The sequence below is a fragment of the Phyllobates terribilis genome, unplaced genomic scaffold (assembly GCF_046119375.1).
Source record: "Phyllobates terribilis strain yellow unplaced genomic scaffold, ASM4611937v1 Scaffold_5__5_contigs__length_657084704, whole genome shotgun sequence".
NCBI classification, from domain to species: domain Eukaryota; kingdom Metazoa; phylum Chordata; class Amphibia; order Anura; family Dendrobatidae; genus Phyllobates; species Phyllobates terribilis.
In genome coordinates this window covers 101,608,858-101,631,697 of record NW_027362765.1, presented here as the reverse complement: position 1 = coordinate 101,631,697, position 22,840 = coordinate 101,608,858, and the positions used below count along the sequence as shown (strand labels likewise).

The window sequence follows — 22,840 nt, the reverse complement described above, 5'->3', positions numbered from 1 at the left end:
ACTGGTGCACTTCACAAAATAGATGGCATCTTGAGAAAGGATGATTTATGTGGCAATACTGAAGCAACATCTCAAGACATCACTCAGGAAGTTAAAAATTGGGCGGAAATAGGTCTTCCAAATGGACAATGACCCGAAGCATACTGCCAAAATGGTAACAAAGTGGCTTAAGGATAACAAAGTAAATTTTTTTTTAGTGGCCATCACAAAGCCCTGATCTCAATCCTATTGAAAATTTATGGGCAAAGCTGAAAAGGCAGGTGCGAGCAAGGCGACCTACAAACCTGGATCAGTTACCCCAGTGTTGTCAGGAGGAATGGGCCCAAATTCCAACCAACTACTGTGAGAAGCTTGTGGAAGGATATCCCAAACGTTTGAGGGCGATGGGCAATGGTACCAAATACTAATGAAATGTATGTAAACTTTTGACTTTGCAATAAGTAATAAAAATGCCTTAAAACATTCTCTCTCTCATTAATTCTGGCATTTGGCAAATGTTAAAAATTATGGTAATCCTAATTGACCTGAAACGGGAAAGGTTTATTCTGATTTCATGTCAGATATTGAGAAAAACATGCATATGTGTCTTTTTATATAGTGTATGTAAACTTCTGGTTTCAACTGTATATCTTATATGGAAGAATGGAAGAAGGACGATCCAAAAGGAAAAAACTATAAAAAAAACAAAACTCTCATCTGTACACCATCTGTTATCAGTCTGTAGAGACCTGGTGGGATAAGCGGCTTTATAAACCAATATTCATGTTTTAATTCTAAGATACAGTCAATAAGGCTACATGGCACTCCTATTGTTTTGGGTGCCCAGACAGGATTCCACTCTGTACATAAAAAACAAAATGAACCTGGCACTCCAAGATATGGTGAAAAGATTGTGGGAATTTATTTACATGATTCTTCAAAATTTATTTTTGACGTTTCGGCCTCATACGGCCTTCATCAGAACTGTAAATTAATCAGCAAAATTTAATGTGAATATATAACACATCCTCAAAATATACAACATAATTTATATAAGAATTCAAGTTTGTATAGTAAGTTCATATTACATACACAAAAAATAGTAGATGAGAGCAAGTGATGAGAGAGAGGATAATGGCTGAATACATTCAGTGTGATTTGCAGACATATAACTATACATTGGAGATATCAAAAAGAAAATGGAATACATGTCATCGTTACCAAGATGTTGCCCAATGGATGGATAGGAGATCAATCAAAGGCTGTAAGAGAAAGGGGAATAGTGCAAATCACTATAACTGTGCATTCTACCACATATGAACGTGTGTGAAGGACCTCAACAGCTAAATATTACTCACCAAAATCACTGGAGAGATGGGCATAAATGTAGTGGCGCTAAATGTGGATAATGCGCTGTGGGACTGGAACGCTGAGCGTGCTTATATGTTATGCCTACATTTCCGGATCATGACGTGGATCCGGTGCTGGGAGGTCACATGATCAACTCCTGGTCGCGTCACAGGAAGTGAAGCGCCAGGAGAAATATGTCGCCACTAGGCGCCATGTTGGTGGGCTAATGGTAGAGTCACATGATCTGTAATGTGACGCGTCACCGGAAGTGACGTGCCGGGTAAGAATTGTCGCCATAAGGCGCCTTATTGGTGGGTGGAAAATACAGTATGCAACATACATGGAGTGATACGCTTGACAGCATAATAAGGGGCGCCTTTTATATGCTAATCTGAAAGTGGAATATAATTAAACCACCAAAACAAACACTGCTGATTAATGATATAATAGAATAAGGGTAGAAATTCGAGTATAATCAGAATTTTGCAAAAAGGAAGTTATAGGAAAAATAAGAAAAGTGAAAAACAAATTTAGCGCCACTACATTTATGCCCATCTCTCCAGTGATTTTGGTGAGTAATATTTAGCTGTTGAGGTCCTTCACACACGTTCATATGTGGTAGAATGCACAGTTATAGTGATTTGCACTATTCCCCTTTCTCTTACAGCCTTTGATTGATCTCCTATCCATCCATTGGGCAACATCTTGGTAACGATGACATGTATTTCATTTTCTTTTTGATATCTCCAATGTATAGTTATATGTCTGCAAATCACACTGAATGTATTCAGCCATTATCCTCTCTCTCATCACTTGCTCTCATCTACTATTTTTTGTGTATGTAATATGAACTTACTATACAAACTTGAATTCTTATATAAATTATGTTGTATATTTTGAGGATGTGTTATATATTCAGATTAAATTTTGCTGATTAATTTACAGTTCTGATGAGGGCCGTATGAGGCCGAAACGTCAAAAATAAATTTTGAAGAATCATGTAAATAAATTCCCACAATCTTTTCACCATATCTTGGAGTGCCAGGTTCATTTTGTTTTTTAATTCTAAGATACACCATGTCTAGCATGTCAAAAATCTTTGGGGGGATCTTGAGATCATCTAAGACATTTAGAAAACCTACAGGGGTAACGCTATATTATCCACACACCCGTCAGTCCAATTCTCCCGATTAGTTGAATTAGTACAGTTTTTGTGAGAACGTCACAATGGTCCAGATGGTAGTCTCCTTTTTTTTCCTCTTATTTATTTTTTTTGTTTGGTAAAGCAAAGAGATCAAGATGTTACACGCCTGTCCTGTTTCTTCTCCTGTGCATCCGTTTACCTCGGCATCCCAACTCTTAATATGTCATTTTCAATCCACTTTATTATCTACATCAATCATCAATGTTGAAGTACTGCTACATCAGTCCTGCAAACACAACTCTGCTATTCTGGTCATGCAGCAGTCACCTCCCTTCTCTAACTGTCCCTCCTGTGCTGCAGCAGTCACCCCCCTTCTCTAGCTGTCCCTCCTCTGCTGCAGCAGTCACCTCCCTTCTCTAACTGTCCCTCCTCTGCTGCAGCAGTCACCCCCCCTTCTCTAACTGTCCCTCCTCTGCTGCAGCAGTCACCTCCCTTCTCTAACTGTCCCTCCTCTGCTGCAGCAGTCACCTCCCTTCTCTAACTGTCCCTCCTGTGCTGCAGCAGTCACCCCCCTTCTCTAACTGTCCCTCTGCTGCAGCAGTCACCCCCCCTTCTCTAACTGTCCCTCCTCTGCTGCAGCAGTCACCCCCTTCTCTAGCTGACCCTCCTCTGCTGCAGCAGTCATCCCCCCCTTCTCTAGCTACCCCTCCTCTGCTGCAGCAGTCATCCCCCCTTCTCTAGCTGTCCCTCCTCTGCTGCAGCAGTCACCCCCCCTTCTCTAGCTACACCTCCTCTGCTGCAGCAGTCACTCCCCCCTTCTCTAGCTGTCCCTCCTCTGCTGCAGCAGTCACCCCCCCTTCTCTAGCTGTCCCTCCTCTGCTGCAGCAGTCACCCCCCCTTCTCTAGCTGTCCCTCCTCTGCTGCAGCAGTCATCCCCCCTTCTCTAACTGTCCCTCCTCTGCTGCAGCAGTCACCTACCTTCTCTAGCTGTCCCTCCTCTGCTGCAGCAGTCATCCCCCCTTCTCTAGCTGTCCCTCCTCTGCTGCAGCAGTCACCCCCCCTTCTCTAGCTACCCCTCCTCTGCTGCAGCAGTCACCCCCCTTCTCTAGCTACCCCTCCTCTGCTGCAGCAGTCACCCCCCTTCTCTAGCTGTCCCTCCTCTGCTGCAGCAGTCACTCCCCCCTTCTCTAGCTGTCCCTCCTCTGCTGCAGCAGTCACCCCCCCTTCTCTAACTGTCCCTCCTCTGCTGCAGCAGTCACCCCCCTTCTCTAGCTACCCCTCCTCTGCTGCAGCAGTCACCCGCCCTTCTCTAGCTGTCCCTCCTCTGCTGCAGCAGTCACCTCCCTTCTCTAACTGTCCCTCCTGTGCTGCAGCAGTCACCTCCCTTCTCTAACTGTCTCTCCTGTGCTGCAGCAGTCACCCCCCTTCTCTGACTGTCCCTCCTGTGCTGCAGCAATCACCCCCCCTTCTCTGACTGTCCCTCCTGTGCTGCAGCAATCACCCCCCCTTCTCTGACTGTCCCTCCTGTGCTGCAGCAGTCACCCCCCTTCTCTAACTGTCCCTCCTCTGCTGCAGCAGTCACCCCCCTTCTCTAACTGTCCCTCCTCTGCTGCAGCAGTCACCCCCCTTCTCTAACTGTCCCTCCTCTGCTGCAGCAGTCACCCCCCTTCTCTAACTGTCCCTCCTCTGCTGCAGCAGTCACCCTCCTTCTCTAACTGTCCCTCCTCTGCTGCAGCAGTCATACCCCTCCACCCCACCCCCAGCTATAGCTATCCCGCCTCCGCTGCAGCACTCATCCCCCTGCTCTAGCTGTCCTAGTAAGCAGGGCTGTGAAGGCGGTAAGCGAAACCTCCGACTCCTCAATTTCCCTGACTCATGACTCAGACTCCACAGCACGGCCTCATTACTGAGCATGTACATAAAGTGCAGCACAGATTCATCTTAAATAAAAGCCTAGATCCTTAGGTCAGGAACAGAGCAGACGTTTATAGGACATTTCATAACTTTCCCAAATTCTTATGAAAAAATGTACAGGTCAGACTGCATTGTACTAATGTACCCAATTTATTAAATATTTTAGGAGTCTGAGTCGGTCCATTTTATACCAACTCCACCAAAATGGACTCCGACTCCACAGCCCTGCTAGTAAGTCTTTGACTTCACACCATCATGGCAAGGGGCTACCAAATATTAATTTTACTGGTATTCACTTTATGCACACAGGAGAGGTGGTGTTATGGACAGAAGTTTATTGCAGGAGGTTGCAATGTGGATCTATATGATGTGCACATTGTCTCCCTCGGGATCTAAGGCCCCCATACACCTTAGACTAATGTCACCTGAACCCTCCAATATCAACGGGTTTGGCCAACAAACTAATGAGTTTGGGAGCACCGGCTGCCTAATGGTCGAGAGAGATATCGATTGCGCATGTCCAATTTCAGGTTGCCGATCACGTTGTTCTCACTGTGATAAACCACCTGCCAACGTGTCAGTCGATGGCTTTCTCATAGAGTATACTGGAGCACTTTTATTTCACTTTTCTGTTTAGGCGAAAATATATTTATGGAAATCAAGGAAGTAGAACGTATCTATTAAGAAACAAACTGAAATTTTTTTGGATGGAAAAAGAAAAATATAGAACTAAAATAATGTAGTTTTATAAATATGCACACCCTTGGGCCGGTTTCACACGTCCGTATATTTCCGGTACCGGAAATATCCGTGTCCGTATGTGGCAACTGTGTGCCGCCTCAGGATCACACGAAACAGCGCCTGTGAATCAGCGATGCAGTTAGCGTTGTTCCCAAGCGTCAGGTGCTGAACTCTGTCCTCATCATGGTTCCTGCTGGCGCTGTTATCAGCGCAAGCAGGGACAATGATGAGGGTAGTAGTGTCTGCTCCCGCAGTGTACATGTGTAAAAATAAGACTAAAATAATAAAATCCTTCTACTCACCTGTCCGGAGATGTCCCCCGCAGTAATCCTCTGACCGCTCACGCCGGGGAGAATGAACCACTCCAGCAAGTGGCTCCAGAGCTGAGCTCAGTGAGTGACAGGACACCGCTCCTGAGCTTAACTCCGGAGCCGCTCGCTGTAGCGGCTCTTTCTCCCCGGTGTGAGTGGTCACAGGATTACAGCGGGGAACACTTAGGACAGGTGAGTATATGGATTTTATTTTTTTAATCTTATTTTTACAGGTGGACACTGCGGGAGCAGACACTACTACCCTCATCATTGTCCCTGCTGGTGCTGATCGAAGCACTGGCTGGAACCATGATGAGGGCAGCATTCAGCACCCGGCACTTGGGAACAGCGCTAACTGTACACTGATTCCCAAGCGCCAGTACGTGTCACACTGATGACACACGGCTGTCATCCTTGTGTGTTCAGTGTGGACACTTTTGCGGTCCGTGCATCCGCAAAAAACGGACATGTCAGCGTGTGGAGCACACGGACACACAGTCCGTGGAAACACACTGACATGTGCGCAGACCCATAGATTTGAATGGGTCTGTGTGTGTCAGTGTCTCCAATACGTGTGGAAACTGTCACCGCATGTAATGGAAACATGGATGTGTGAAAGAGCCCTTAAACTAATCCTTTTTTGAAGTCCCCTTTGAATTTGTTTGCATTCACTCTTTTTTTTAGGTAGAACTTATCAGCATGGTGCATCTAGAATTGGCAACCTTTGCCCAATCTGCCTTGCAGTAGCACTCCAAATCTGCCAGATTGCGAGGGCATCTCCTGTTTACTGCACCCATTTTCAGATCAACCTACAAATTTTTAATTGGATTCTGGTCTGGGCTTTGACCGGGCCATTCCAGAAATTTCTGCAGCTCCTTTAATGTTGCTGTATGCCCCTTGGCAGCCTCCTGGACCAATTTTCTTTTTGTCTTTTTGAGGGATGTCCAGTTCTAGGTAATGTCATTGTTGTGCCAAATTTTTGCCACTTCTTGATGACCATCTTCAGTTTTCCATGGTATATCTAATCCATTGGAATCTTTTTGTACTCTTCTCCTGATAAACTTCAACAATGAGATCCCTTTGCTGTGTTGTAAGCTGTTTAAGGACCATAACTTTTGCGGTAAAATGCAACTAAACAAATGTTTGAAAAATTCTACTAGAAAAGTTAATCTCTATATGGGGTTACTCAGAATCACTGTAAATGATGGAGGCCGTGTACTGACTACTATTTAACATGAGTTTACATGTGATTGGCTAATTCTGAGCACAACCACATCCACAATTATAAGAGGATGTTTACACTTATGGAACTACATTATTTCAGTTTAATGGAGCAGGTTATGGGATGACTCGTGGTGAGGAATCTGGCACCTAGCCTGCATTCATGGCTATCCCTCTCCCTACACCTGCAGACATGGGTATGTGTGTAGCAGATCTGCATTGTGTGAACTTGTCACCTTATCGCTCTCGTCTTGTATGTTTGTAGGAATCCTGATGGGTGCCGTGATCCGAATCATCGAGTCTCAGAAACTAGCAAACTGGAAGGTACGAACGAGAATGCATCGGCACCTGTGCAGCCACCATCTGTAGGAACTGTAAACCCATTCAAATGTTGTACTCCAATCGCATCCAAAGCTGCAGATTTCCACATCGAAATCAGATTGATTTCCATTGATGCTTGGCTTTATGTTGCTGACGATGGCAGCCTCATTACTTGTGAGATTGAAGCCGCTTTCTTTTTATTTTACCCAGGAGGAGGAGATGTTTAGGCCCAACATGTTTTTTCTTCTGTTGCTGCCTCCCATCATCTTTGAGTCTGGTTACTCTCTACATAAGGTAATGCTGTGTACAGGTATGTGCCGGACTCCCCGGTAGCCATCTAGTGTTCTCTCATCAGTTTGTGACCCCCTGTCCTCTGCCGGCGCCACACACTCGTGGAGTATTTATAATGCTGAGCTCTCTGTGATGTGTAGTCGTTTCAACATCTAATTGATATCCCCTTTATTTCCTCTCTTTTTTCCCAGGGTAACTTCTTCCAGAACATTGGCTCCATCTCACTTTTTGCTGTTATCGGGACGGCGATATCAGCCTTTATTGTGGGCGGTGGCATTTTTTTTCTTGGAAAAGTAAGTGTGTATTACTTGGACAATATAATGAGGACTATAAGTGTCTATAGTCTTGTAATGGCATCACATTTAGGACTCCTTCTGTGTCTACGTGGTGGGATCCTCGCTGAGACCAGTAGCTGTACTAAGCTGGAAGGTCTGGACAACATAACACAAGTCTCTGCTCTAGAGCCCTCATTATGGCTGGTCATAGACACCACCACGAGGTCTCTTAATTGGCTCTTAAAGTTCACATAAGACCTTCTTTAGATCCCTCATCATGGGCAGTCATAGAAAACTTGGATAAGCCCTCTGACTGGCCCCTAAATGTCACATAAGACTTTCTCTATCTCACTCATCATGGCCGGTCATAGGCAACACAGATAGGCTCCCTGACCGGCTCTTAAAGCTCACATAAGATATGCTCTAGATTCCTCATCATGGTCAGTCATGGACACCACGCATAGGCCCTCAGACTGGCTTCTAAAGGTCACATAAGACCTTCTCTAGATCCCTCAACATGGCTGGTCATAGTCACCTCACATAGGTCCCCTGACTGGCTCCTAAAGGTCATATAAGACCTCCTCTAGATCCCTTGTCATGGCTGGGCATAGAGAACAAATATAGGCCCCCTGATGGGCCTTTAAAAGTCACATAGGACTCCTCTTCTTTACTTTCCTCATCATGGCCGGTCATGGAGATCACATACAGGTGTCTCAACTGGTTCCTCAAGGTCACACGAGCCAATCTCTGTCCTCTAAGACCTATAAATGTTGTAGATGGACAATGCAAGCTTTTACCCATTGTAATTCAGAGTGTAATCCCTTGCAAAATTATCCACTTTTTTTACGACTGCATCTAAACTCTGTTTCTCCACAGAGGCCTCTTGTGGCCCGGGGCAAATTTTATCCACATGTATGTGGTTAGTGTGGCAGACCAGAAGCCTTTTCTTTTAATATTTTGTGTTCTTCTCTCTTCCTGCAGGCTGATGTAATTTACAAGCTAACAATGACTGACAGGTAATCTCAGGCATGTGGATGATGTGGCGGTAACATGAGATGTGGCATGGTGCCAGCATACAGCCGTCGTTAGGGAGTTAATGGGATGCAGGGGGGTGAATACACAAGTGTGTGTGTGCCAAGCACAAGCGTGGCATGGTGGTCACTTGGTAACACTTGTAATTGTTGCTCTTGGTACGCTCTCCGCCAACCTCAGCCCCTGTCGAGCAAAAATAATCAAACTTCCACAATAGAGGAAGTTCTCTCTTTACTTCTTAGCAAAAAGATAAATCTCAGTTAAGACGTAAAGCAATGTTTAACAAGTGAACCCGGCCTAAAGGGGAAGTGTGTGCAGAGCTTTACCAATAGTACTGGAAAGAAAGCGTGGCACCGATGAGAAACAATGGAAAGGATCATGAGGTCGGGTCCACGCGAGACCTTTCCCTGAAATGCGGGGGAAGTCTCCAGTGCAGATAGAAAACGTGTAGATCTGCTCCATTTCCATTGCAGATTTTCCCATAGCGTAGGGGACAGGCTTGGTATCTCTGACCCTTATGTACGAGTACATACCCTTAAAGGAGTTGTCCAAGATTAGAAGAAGATGGCTGATTTCTATCAGAAACAGCACCACCTCTAATAATGGGTTGTATTTGGTATCATCTTTAAGGAAAATCCAGCTTCACAGAGTAAAATCTTCTTTATTGGTGAATTATATCAGCATAGGGGTGAAGTTAAAAATACTGTATTTTTCGGACTATAAGACGCACCTAGGTTTTAGAGGAGGAATTAGAAAAAAAATGTAAGCAAAAAATGTGCTCATTATGCACTGCTAATGGGGAGGGGGGCTGCTGACACTGTTATAGGGGTAATTTCCCCTAATTCTGTTAATATCCCCCATCCTGATATCTATGGCCCCTATCCTGGTATGCATGGCACCCCTTATCCCCATCCTGGTATGCATGGCACCCTTTATCCCCATCCTGGTATGCATGGCACTCCTTATCCCCATCCTGGTATGCATGGCACTCCTTATCCCCATCCTGGTATGCATGGCACCCCTTATCCCCATCCTGGTATGCATGGCCCCCCTCATCCTGGTATGCATGGCCCCCCTCATCCTGGCATGCATGGCCCCCCTCATCTCTCTTCCTGGTATGCATGGCCCCCCTTATTCTGATATGCATGGCCCCCCTTATTCTGATATGCATGGCCCCCATCATCCTGGTATGTATGGCCCCCTTCCTCCCTCATCGTGGTATGCATGGCGCCCCTCATTCTGGTATGCATGGCGCCCCCATCCCCATTACGCTGCACACAAAAAAATAAACGATTCTACTCACCTCCCTTCCCTCTGCTCCAGTGCTGCGTCCTGTTCTGCTGCCAACACTGATCTCATCGTGTGAGTCGCGCATGACATCACTGCCATGCGCCCTCACACGGTGAGATGATCTGACGGAATAGTCACTGCTCACCGCGCCGGAACTCTAGACGTGGGGAGCAGTGACTACTCACTTCACTTAATAGCACGCACAGTGTAGCCGCAGCGCGGCTCCTGCTTTGGCTCGGTTATTACATGTGCCTGCTGTTAAAGAGCATGAATATTCACTATTCCCCACGCCCATGGGAGTGAGGAGCAGTGAATATTCATACTCTTTAATAGCGGGCACACGTGACCGCCGAGCTGCAGCAGGAGCCGCGCTGCTGCTACACTGTGTGCGCCATTAAGTAGAATGAATATTCACTGCTCCTCACGTCCATGGGCGTGGGGAGCAATGAATGTTCATTTTCTTTAGCAGCGGGCATGGTGTAGGCTGCAGCAGACGGCTCCTTCCTCCTGTGCCCCACTCCTCCGCCGCTGCCGCTCCCCCCACTTCCCCCACCATCCACAATGTGTGTGTGTGTGTGTGTGTGTGTGTATGTGTATATATAGCTCACATTCTGACTATAGGACACATACCCCACTTTCCTCCCAAAATTTTGGAGGAAAAAAGTGCGTCTTATAGTCCGAAAAATACGGTAAGTCAAGATAACGACATGTGCACAGTCCATGGTCGGACACCAACCCGGCTGTCGATAGGTTTCTGGTGTTTCCAGCCTTAATCATGATGACAGAATTATAGCCATGGGAAGTTAAATTGTAGATTGTTCCTATGTGCACAGCCAGTGCCCGATTAATTCATTCTACTATATTTGAATTCATAGTTGTTTTAAATAGGTTAGTTGTAGTGATGAGCGAGTATGTTCTGTTAACCCTTTCGGCGAGCATACTCAGTTGCTCGCCGAGTATGTTCCGCTGTTATTTCAGTCACTCAGTGCTCATGATTTGCGACTGTTTGACAGCTTTAATACATGTGAGGAATGCCTAAGAAACAGGCATTCCTCACATGTATTAAAGCTGTCAAACAGTCGCAAATCATGAGCACGGAGTGACTGAAACATAACACCCGAGCACGCTGAAGATACTTGGAAAACACCCGAGCATGCTCATAAATCTTGAGTAATGAGCATGCTCGCTCATCACTAGTTAGGTGTAATACTATAAATAAGGCACCCCAGTGTGCACATTTGAAAAAGTATATGCAATAATATATTCATTGTGAAAAAAAACAGATACTTATGAAGGGAAATTACATATGTTGCTAAATGAACAAATCTACATTATGAATAAAAACAGAGCATGATTGGCAGGCTAACTCATAGAAAAAACTTGGGAGTCTGAACTGAAACGTAAATTGATGTGCATGCAAAATGTAAATGCATGTTCAGATAAGGCCACTAGACAGAGAAAAGCCAAAAACAAGCAAAATACCCCAAAAAATGGAAGTAAATGGGTAAATCGCACAGTGCAAAAATAATGATAAATAATAAAGGGTATTTAGTTAACATAATTTTGATCAAAATAATGTAAAAGCCATCCCACCACGTCACGGTACCTTATGGGACAGTCCTAACTCTAATATTAAAGCCTTACCATTTGTCAAGTGACATACATATGGATAAGGGCAGAGAGACTGAACCCGGTGTAGAAGCATAGACCTAAGAGGCAGAATGAACCTTTCAGCTCAGACAATGGGCGGCCACACCCTTATATGCAGTAAAGCACACTAAACTGCAAAGAAAAAACCTGGGAGTCTGAACTGAAACGTATCCATATGTATGTCACTTGACAAATGGTAAGGTTTTAATATTAGAGTTAGGACTGTCCCATAAGGGTTACCGTGACGTGGTGGGATGGCTTTTACATTATTTTGATCAAAATTATGTTAACTAAATACCCTTTATTATCTATCATTATTTTTGCACTGTGCGATTTATCCATTTACTTCCAGTTATTTGGGTATTTTGCTTGTTTTTGTTTTTTCGCAGGCTAACTCATGTAGTATTCACATTTGCAGGAAAGCAGCACTAAAAAGCGTGTCTCTGTATCAAATAGCATTTAGGGTCTATTTAGTAATTTAGTTTGAATGAATTGCTTCAAGTGATATTTGTATCAGAAGCAGAACAAATGACATTGAATATATTTCTATTTGGAGATTCATAAAGACTATAATTTCTTACTCTGAGAAAAAAAGGGGAAATATTAAAGCACCACTCCTGCGCTTTTTTTTCACCACTGGAGTGGTGCTTTAAATCACCCTCTGGCGTCTTCACCGCTTTTCGGCGCCACCCTGGGTTCTGCGGCGTCATCTTGTGAGCGCAGCTTCTGAGTAGCTGTAAGTCAGATGCTACGTCACAAGCTCCCAATGCAAGTCTGTAAATCAGAATGAGGCCAGATCAAGGCTCTCATAGACTTACTTTATATACTCGAGTATAAGCCGACGCGAGTATAAGCCGAGGTACCTAATTTTACCACAAAAAACTGGGAAAACTTGTTGACTCGAGTATAAGCCTAGGGTGGGAAATGCAGCAGCTACTGGTAAATTTCCCCATCCTGGTAGGTATTGCCCACTCATCCCCAATCCTGGTATGTATGGCCCCCTCATTCCAATCCTGGTATGCATGGCCCCCTCGTCCCCCAATCCTAATATGCATGGCCCCCTCGTCCCCCAATCCTAGTATGCTTGGCCCCCTCATCCCCATTCCTGGTATGTATGGCCCCCCTCAATCCTGGTATGCATGGCCCCCTCATCCCCCAATCCTGGTATGCATGGCCCCCTCATCCCCCCAATGCTGGTATGCATGGCCCCCCCTCACCCCCCAATCCTGGTATGCATGGCCCCCTCACCACCCAATCCTGGTATATATGGCACCCCTCATCCCCCAATCTTGGTTTGTATGGCACCCCTCATCCCCCAATCCTGGTATGTATGGCACCCCTCATCCCCCAATCCTGGTATGCATGGCCCCCTCATCCCCCCAATGCTGGTATGCATGGCCCCCCCTCACCCCCCAATCCTGGTATGCATGGCCCCCTCACCACCCAATCCTGGTATATATGGCACCCCTCATCCCCCAATCTTGGTTTGTATGGCACCCCTCATCCCCCAATCTTGGTTTGTATGGCACCCCTCATCCCCCAATCCTGGTATGCATGGCCCCCTCATCCCCCCAATGCTGGTATGCATGGCCCCCCCTCACCCCCCAATCCTGGTATGCATGGCCCCCTCACCACCCAATCCTGGTATATATGGCACCCCTCATCCCCCAATCTTGGTTTGTATGGCACCCCTCATCCCCCAATCCTGGTATGTATGGCACCCCTCATCCCCCAATCCTGGTATGCATGGCCCCCTCATCCCCCCAATGCTGGTATGCATGGCCCCCCCTCACCCCCCAATCCTGGTATGCATGGCCCCCTCACCACCCAATCCTGGTATATATGGCACCCCTCATCCCCCAATCTTGGTTTGTATGGCACCCCTCATCCCCCAATCTTGGTTTGTATGGCACCCCTCATCCCCCAATCCTGGTATGCATGGCCCCCTCATCCCCCCAATGCTGGTATGCATGGCCCCCCCTCACCCCCCAATCCTGGTATGCATGGCCCCCTCACCACCCAATCCTGGTATATATGGCACCCCTCATCCCCCAATCTTGGTTTGTATGGCACCCCTCATCCCCCAATCCTGGTATGTATGGCACCCCTCATCCCCCAATCCTGGTTTGTATGGCACCCCTCATCCCCCAATCCTGGTTTGTATGGCACCCCTCATCCCCCAATCCTGATATGTATGGCACCCCTCATCCCCCAATCCTGGTTTGTATGGCACCCCTCATCCCCCAATCCTGGTTTGTATGGCACCCCTCATCCCCCAATCCTGGTATGTATGGCCCCATGACTGCACACATAAAAAAAAAATAAACACTTATACTCCCCTTCCTTCCTCACCAATGCTCCAGCGCTGCGTCCTGTTCTGCTGCAGGTATAAGTATATTAACCGGTTCCCGACCGCCCACTGTAGATAAACGTCGGCGCTTGCTGGGCTCTGTGCAGCGCCGACGTTTAAAAACGGTGGGTGGTCTCGCAGCGCTCAGGACCCCCAGGGTCCTGAAAGCTCTGCGATTCCGGTGCAGAGCGTTAGCTCTGACAGGGGACATCATCGGGACCTGATTGGATCAGGTCCCAATGATGTTAACCCTTTGCTATGTTCTATATGCCGCGATCTATAGTGATCGCGGCATATAGAAGATAGAAGGAGGAGAGGGGGTCGTCTTACTTACCTCTCCGACGACCCCTGATAGCTTCCAGGACCTGGGGTTGCTATGGCAGCTGGAGGTCACTTGACCGCCTACAGATCTGCCATATATGGTGTCCTGCCTGGCTCAGCCTGCAGCTGAAGCCAGGCAGGAGACTGACTGTGAAACAGTCAGCGAAGATCTCATGTAATGTAGTACATGTCTATTACATTACATGAGATCAGTGATCAGAAAAATAAAAATTAATGTCCCATACAGGGACTAAGTAAAAATGTAAAAAAAAAGTTTTAAAACTGTTAAAAAAAATCACAAAATAAATAAAAATAAATAAATAAAATATTAAACCAATAAATCCGTATATTTTTACAAAACCAAAAAAAGTACACATATTTGGTATCGCTGCGTCCGAAACAACCCGAGCTATAAAACTGTCACACTAATTAACTCCTTCTGTGCACACCGTAATAAAAATAAATAAAAAACGGAGCAAAAAAATATGCTTTTTCATCATATCGCCAAACAAAAAGTGGAAAAAAATGCGATCAAAAAGCAAAATAGAAATAAAAATGGTACCGCTGAAAACGTCATCTTGTTCCGCAAAAAAAAGCCGCCATACAGCTCCATCAGCCGAAAAATAAAAAAGTTATAGCGCTCAGAATAAAGCAATGCAAAAAAAAATATTTTTTTCTATAAAATTGTTTTATTGTGTAAAAGCGCCAAAACATTAAAAAAAATACAGTAAGTGTAGTATCGCCGTAAACGTACTGACCCGAAGAATAACGCTGCCTGATCACTTTTACCACACGCAGAACGGCATAAAAAAAAACTCAAAAACCAATTCCTGAATTGTTTGTTTTTGTTAATTTTACCTCCCAAAAAACGGAATAGAAAGCGATCAAAAAATGTCACGTACTCAAAAATGGTACTAATAAAAATGTCAACTCGTCCCGCAAAAAACAAGCCGTCACATGACTCTGTCGGCTGAAATATGGAAATATGATAGCTCTCAAAATATGGTGATGCAAAAACTAGATTTTGCAAAAAAAAGTGTCTTTTAGTGTGTGACAGCTGTCAGTCATAAAAACCCGATATAAATCTGGTATCTCTGTAATCGCACCGACCCGAAGAATAAAAATCTAATCAGTTATATCACACTAGGAACGGCGTAAAAAATAAATAAAACCAATTCTTCACCTGCTACTGATTTGTTTATTATGTCTCCCAAAGATCGCAGTATGGCTCGGCACACATTTATCCTGCGCTATGCGCTGAGCACTTACACCAGAGTTTCCGTGTAAATCTCTGAAGTACGTGATTCAGCCGGAACCCATGATGGAAGATTCCCTGTAATGAGGCAGATATAGGCCACTGTGGATGCCGTCTGGCCTGTGATCCCACGGTGTCATTTGTTTTAGGCGTGCATAAAAGTGCGGTTGACCACAGTTTTGTGCACTTCTGAAAAAAAGGACACCGCTAAACAGAGGCCAGACGGAGTCCAGAGTAACTCTGCTGCCTCATTACAGTGAATGGATCCCACAGGGGTTTCATCTGAATTACATCATTTGGAAATTTAGATGGAAACCCCGATGTAAGTTCTCAGCCTAGAGCGCCGGATAAATGTTACGTAAAATGTTCCCAAGAAAAGCTTCAACTCAGTCCTCAAAAAAAGCTGGTCCCCACTCAGGTCCGTCATCTGTTAAAAATATGACTTCCAAGTTACTGGTAGCAGAAAGGCTCTGGAAAAGCAAAATGGCCCTTGCCCCCCAAAAGAAATTCAGAAAATTTTGTGCTCCCAAATCCAAATGCTATACTACAATAATTTGTTCTCCAATTGTCAAATAGCACTCCGTCCCCCCCAGATCTCGCCGTATGGCTGAGCGGTACGATACAGCCACATATGGGGTATTGCCACTTTTAGAAGAAATTGTGTGACACATTTCGGCACCATTTTTACCCATTTCCCTGTGTGAAAATGTAAAATCTGAGGGTAAAACATTTTTTGTGGTAAAAATGTAATTATGCTTTTTTTTCACTGCCCAGTGGTATAAATTAAAAAATACTCACTACTTCCCTAGATGAATTCCTTGAGAGGTGTAGTTTACAAAATTGGGTCACTTGTGGGGGTTTCTGCTGTTTCGGCATGTCAGCGACTCTTCAAATATGACATGGTGTCTGCTGCCTATCCCAGCCAACATAGCGCTCCTTTCTCTTCCGAACCCTGCCGTACACCAAAGCAGTGGTTTCCCCCCACATATGGGGTATCTGCGTACTCAGGAGAAATTGCACAACAAATTTCATGGTGCAATTTATCCTGTTACCCTTATGATAATACAAAATTAGGGAATGAAAAACATTTTTTGTGGGAAAAATGTGAAAATTTTATTTTTACGGCTCAATATTATAAACTTCTGTGAAGCAGCTGGGGGTGCAAGGTGCTCACCACACATCTAGATAAGTTCCCTAAGGGGTCTAGTTTCCAAAATGGTGGCACTTGTGGGGGGGTTCCACTGTTTAGGCACATTAGGAGCTCCCCAAATGCAACATGGCGTCTGCTAATTATTCAAACAAATTTTACATTCAAAAAGTCAAATGGCGCTCCTTCCCTTTCAAACCCTGCCATGCGCCCAAACAGTAATTTGCCTCCACATATGGGGTATCGGCGTGTTCAGGAGAAATTGCACAACAAATTTCATGGTGCAATTTTTCCTATTACCCTTATGATAATGCAAAATTAAGGGATGAAAAACGTTTTTGTGGGAAAAATGTGAAAATTGTATTTTTACAGCTCAATATTATAAACTTCTATGAAGCACCTTGGGGTTCAAGGTGCTCACCACACATCTAGATAAGTTCCCTGAGGGGTCTAGTTTCCAAAATGGTGTCACTTGTGGGGGGTTTCCACTGTTTAGGCACATCAGGAGCTCTCCAAACGCAACATGGGGTCTGCTAATTATTCAGACAAATTTTACATTCAAAAAGTCTAATGGCGCTCCTTCCCTTCCGAACCCTTAAGTGCGCCAAAACAGTGGTTTTCCCTCACATATGGGGTATCAGCACGCTCAGGAGAAATTGCACAAAAAAATTTGGGGTCCATTTTTTCCTGTTACCCCTGTGAAAATAAAAAAAATTGGGTCTAAAGTAACATTTTTGTGAAAAAAGTTAAATGTTAATTTTTTTCTTCCACATTCCAAAAATTCCTGTGAAGCACCTGAAGGGTTAATAAAGTTCTTAAATGTGGTTTTGAGCACCTTGAGGGGTGCAGTTTTTAGAATGGTGTCACTTTGGGGTATTTTCTGTCATAAAGACCCCTCAAAGTGACTTCAAATATGATGTGGTCCCTAAAAAAATGTTTTTGTAAATTTTGTTGGAAAAATGAGAAATCGCTGGTCAACTTTTAACCCTTATAGCTCGCTAACAAAAAAAAATTTTGGTTCCAAAATTGTGCTGATGTAAAGTAGACATGTGGGAAATGTTATTTATTAACTATTTTGTGTGACATACAGTACAGACCAAAAGTTTGGACACACATTCTCATTTAAAGATTTTTCTGTATTTTCATGACTTTGAAAATTGTACATTCACGCTGAAGGCATCAAAACTATGAATTAACACATGTGGAATTATATACTTAACAAAAAAGTGTGAAACAACTGAAAATATGTCTTATATTCTAGGTTCTTCAAAGTAGCCACCTTTTGCTTTGATGACTGCTTTGCACACTCTTGGCATTCTCTTGATGAGCTTCAAGAAGTAGTCACCGGAAATGGTCTTCCAACAATCTTGAAGGAGTTCCCAGAGATGCTTAGCACTTGTTGGCCCTTTTGCCTTCACTCTGCGGTCCAGCTCACCCCAAACCATCTCAATTGGGTTCATGTCTGGTGACTGTGGAGGCCAGGTCATCTGGCGTAGCACCCCATCACTCTCCTTCTTGGTCAAATAGCCCTTACACAGCCTGGGGGTGTGTTTGGGGTCATTGTCCTGTTGAAAAATAAACGATGGTCCAGCTAAACGCAAACCGGATGGAATAGCATGCCGCTGCAAGATGCTTTGGTAGCCATGCTGGTTCAGTATGCCTTAAATTTTAAATAAATCCCCAACAGTGTCACCAGCAAAGCACCCCCCACACCATCATACCTCCTCCTCCATGCTTCACGGTGGGAACCAGGCATGTAGAGTCCATCCGTTCACCTTTTTTTCATCGCATAAAGACACGGTAGTTGAAACCAAAGATCTCAAATTTGGACTCATCAGACCAAATCACAGATTTCAACTGGTCTAATGTCCATTCCTTGTGTTCTTTAGCCCAAACAAGTCTCTTCTGCTTGTTGCCTGTCCTTAGCAGTGGTTTCCTAGCAGCTTTTTTACCATGAAGGTCTGCTGCACAAAGTCTCCTCTTAACAGTTGTTGTAGAGATGTGTCTGCTGCTAGAACTCTGTGTGGCATTGACCTGGTCTCTAATCTGAGCTGCTGTTAACCTGCGATTTCTGAGGCTGGTGACTCAGATAAACTTATCCTCAGAAGCAGAGGTGACTCTTGGTCTTCCTTTCCTGGGGCGGTCCTCATGTGAGCCAGTTTCTTTGTAGCACTTGATGGTTTTTGCAACTGTACTTGGGGACACATTCAAAGTTTGCCCAATTTTTCGGACTGACTGACCTTCATTTCTTAAAGTAATGATGGCCACTCGTTTTTCTTTACTTAGCTGCTTTTTTCTTGCCATAATACAAATTCGAACAGCTTATTCAGTAGGACTATCAGCTGTGTATCCACCAGACATCTGCACAACACAACTGATGGTCCCAACCCCATTTATAAGGCAAGAAATCCTACTTATTAAACCTGACAGGGCACACCTGTGAAGTGAAAACCATTTCCGGTGACTACCTCTTGAAGCTCATCAAGAGAATGCCAAGAGTGTGCAAAGCAGTCATCAAAGCTAAAGGTGGCTACTTTGAAGAACCTGGAATATAAGACATATTTTCAGTTGTTTCACACTTTTTTGTTAAGTATATAATTCCACATGTGTTAATTCATAGTTTTGATGCCTTCAGTGTGAATGTACAATTTTCAAAGTCATGAAAATACAGAAAAATCTTTAAATGAGAATGTGTGTCCAAACTTTTGGTCTGTACTGTAGCTCTCTGATTTAAGGGCATGAAAATTCAAAGTTTTAAAATTTTCAAAATTTTCGCCAAATTTCCGATTTTTTCACAAATAAACGCAAGTGATATCGAAGAAATTTTACCACAATCATGAAGTACAATATGTCACGAAAAAACAATCTCAGAATCAGGGGAATATGTTGAAGCGTTCCAGAGTAATTACTTCATAAAGTGACAGTGGTCAGAATTGAAAAAATTGGCCCGGTCACGAAGGCAAAAACAGGCTCTGGTGCGAAGTGGTTAAGTATAAATATCCACCATTCTCCTCTATTTTTTAAGATGCATTCTTTATCTCCTCTTTCTTTTTTAGTGTAAATTTGTTCTATAGCACATATTTTTATGGATGACATTGATCTTTTATGGTAACTAATAAAATGCTCTGAGGCTTGAGACATGTTTCTATTTCCATTTTTTATAATCAATAAACTTTTATTGAATACCAAAAACATAGTTTATAGCAGAATAATTATTTTACATGTTGCCATACAGTACGTGTACAGGAATAGAACCTATATAAACCATTTGTTCATTCAAATAACCAACATATAGTTCTCCTCTTCCCAACCCAGATTGAATATCCACCCTCCCCACTTTCTCCCACAGTGTGCATTACAAAATGATCTGGCGGTGTACGTTTTTTTAAGCGTGTATAAAAGTTTGGTCGACCACCGTTTTGTACACCTCTGAAAACAAGGACAACGCTGAACAGACACATATGAGGTATTGCCACGTTCAGCAGAAATTGTGTGACAAATTTTGTTGCCAGTTTTACTCATTTCCCTGTGTGAAAATGTAAAATTTGGGGCTAAAATAAAATTTTTGTGGTAAAAATGTAATTATTTTTTCTTCACTGCCCACTGGTGTAAAATTCTTTGACATACCTGTGGTGTCAATATGATCACTGTACCTTTAAATGAATTCATTGAGAGATGTAGTTTGAAAAATGTGGTCACTTATGGGTGGTTCTGCTGTGCTGGTACCTCAGGGGCTCTGCCAATGTGACATGGCACCCACAAACCATAATAGCCAAATCTGCACTACAATATGGCGCTCCTTCCTTTCTGAGCTTGCCACTGTGCCTCAAAAGTAGTTCTCGATTACTTGTAGGGTATTGGCGCACTCAGGAGAAATTGCACAACAAAATGTGAGGTCCATTTTTTCCTATTAGCCCTTATAAAAATTAAAAACTTGGGGCTAAAACAACATTTTAGCATTAAAAATGTAATTATTCTTTCTTCACTGCCCAATGGTATAAAATTATGTGACAATCCTGTTGTGTCAATATGATCACTGCACCCTTAGATGAATTCATTGAGAGGTGTAGTTTGTAAAATGGGGTCACTTATGGGGGGGGCGGGTTCTGCTGTTCTGGCACCTCAGAGGCTCTGCCAATGTGACATGGCACCCTCAAACCATTTCAGCAAAATCTGAACTCCAATATGGTGCAACTCCCCTTCTGCCCTTTCCATTATGCCCCAGAAGCAGTTTTTGACTACATATGGGGGAGGAATTGCAGAACAAATCGTACAGTTCATTTTCTCCTATTATCCGTTTTTTTCTCATTTAAAGTTTTATTGATTTTTGCAACAATAAAGAAGAAATAACAATCAGTATACATCAGACAATAAAATCACAGAATAATAGTATTGAACATGAACTGGGTTACTGCTGAAATATACACTTACATGAAATAATTGAATAGAACTAATATCCTATTATCCCTTTTGAAAACTAAAAGCTTGGGGCCAAAGCAGCATTTTAGTGAAAAAAATGGTAATTTTCCATTGACTCAGCCCAATGTTATACAATTCTGTGAATCACCTGAGAGTTGAATATGCTCACCACACCCCTAGATGAATTCCTAAAGAGGTGTAGTTTCCAAAATGAGGTCACTTGTGGGGTTTCTGCTGTTTTGGCATGTCCTAAGCTCTACAAATGGCATCCGCAATCTATTCCAGCCAAAATTGTGCTCCAGAATTGAATTAGCGCTCTTTCCGAGCCATGCTGTGCGCTTAAACAGTAGTTTTCCACTACGTGTAGGGTATCGTTGTACTCAGGAGAAATCGCACAACATATTTTGGTATCCATTTTATCCTCTTACCCTTGTGAAAAGGCAAAATCCAGGGCTAAAGCAACATTTTTGTGGGAAAAATATATTTTTTCATTTTCACGGCTCAACCTTATAAAATTCTGTAAGGCACTTTCCAAAATGGGGTCACTTATGGAGGGTTTTCCACTGTTTAGGCACATCAGGGGCTCTGCAAATGTGACATGGTGTCCACTATCTATTCTAGCCAATTTTGCGCTCCAAAAGTTGAAGGGTGGCCCTTCCCTTCCAAGCCCTGCCATACGCCCAGACAGTAGTTTTCCACCACATTGGGGTATGGGCTTTCCTAGGAGAAACTGCACAACAAATTGTATAGTCCATTTTCTCCTCCTACCCTTTTGAAAATGCAAAATTTGGGGCTAAATCAATATTTTGGTGCGAAAAAGTAAAATTTTATTTTTTTTCCTTCCACATTGCTTTAATTCTAGTGAAGCCCCTAAAGGGTTATTAAACTTCTTGAATGTGGTATTGAGCATTTTGAGGGGTGCAGTTTTTAAAATGATGTAGGTATTTTCTGTCACATAGGCCCCCTCAAAGTCATTTCAAGTGTGATGTGGTCCCTAAAATATTGGTTTTGTAAATTTTGTTGGAAAAATTAGAAGTTACTGATAAACTTTTAACCCTTCTAACTTCGTAACAAAAAAAATATGTTTCAAAAATGATGTTTATGTAACACAGACATGTGGGAAATGTTATTTATTATCTATTTTGTGTGGTATAACCATCTGGTTTAAGGGCATAAAAATTTTAAAGCTTGAAAATTGCAAAATTTGCAATTTTTTTTTGTCCAAATTTTTGATATTTTCATAAATAAACGGAAATCATATCGACCTAAATTTACCACTAATGAAGTACAACATGTCACGAAAAAAAACATTCTCAAAATCACTTGGATTCATTAAAGCCTTCCAGAGTTATTACCATATAAAGTGACACTGGTCAGAATTGAAAAAATTGGCCTGGTCAGGAAGGTGAAAACGGGCTAGGAGGTTAAGAGTGGAAACACCAGAAATGCGTCGGGTTGGTCTTTGACCGCTCAGTCATGGACTGTACACATTTCATTATCTTGACTTGTTTTTAGCTTCACCACTTTGCTGATATAATTCACCAATAAAGAAGATTTTACTCCGTGAAGCTGGATTTTCTTTTAAGCTGCTTTTTTTGCGTCCAGGCAAAGACGTTTGTCTGTGCTCCGGGACACTTGGGACATAGGTGACGGTGAGCTGGTCTTTCTCAATTCCTTGCGGATTGGTTTCATTCACGTTAATGGGGCTGAGCAAACACATCACAGAAAAAAAGCCATAATACCCAATACCTGGCCACAATCTATTATATAACCGGAGATGCTTGTCTCTGTCTGAAGCCTTTATAGACTGCGCAAGCGCGACACGTCTG

General features: G+C 43.5%; 1 protein-coding gene across 1 annotated transcript in view; it reads left to right on the top strand.

Moving 5' to 3' along the window:
• The window catches only part of SLC9A8 (solute carrier family 9 member A8), a 48,042-nt gene that overhangs the window by 6,240 nt on the left and 18,962 nt on the right, over positions 1-22,840 (top strand). The window contains exons 4-7 of the mRNA XM_073682630.1: positions 6,926-6,984; positions 7,192-7,275; positions 7,464-7,565; positions 8,529-8,563. Of these exons, the coding sequence (XP_073538731.1) occupies positions 6,926-6,984; positions 7,192-7,275; positions 7,464-7,565; positions 8,529-8,563 (280 nt within the window). The remainder of the gene's footprint in view (positions 1-6,925; positions 6,985-7,191; positions 7,276-7,463; positions 7,566-8,528; positions 8,564-22,840) is intronic.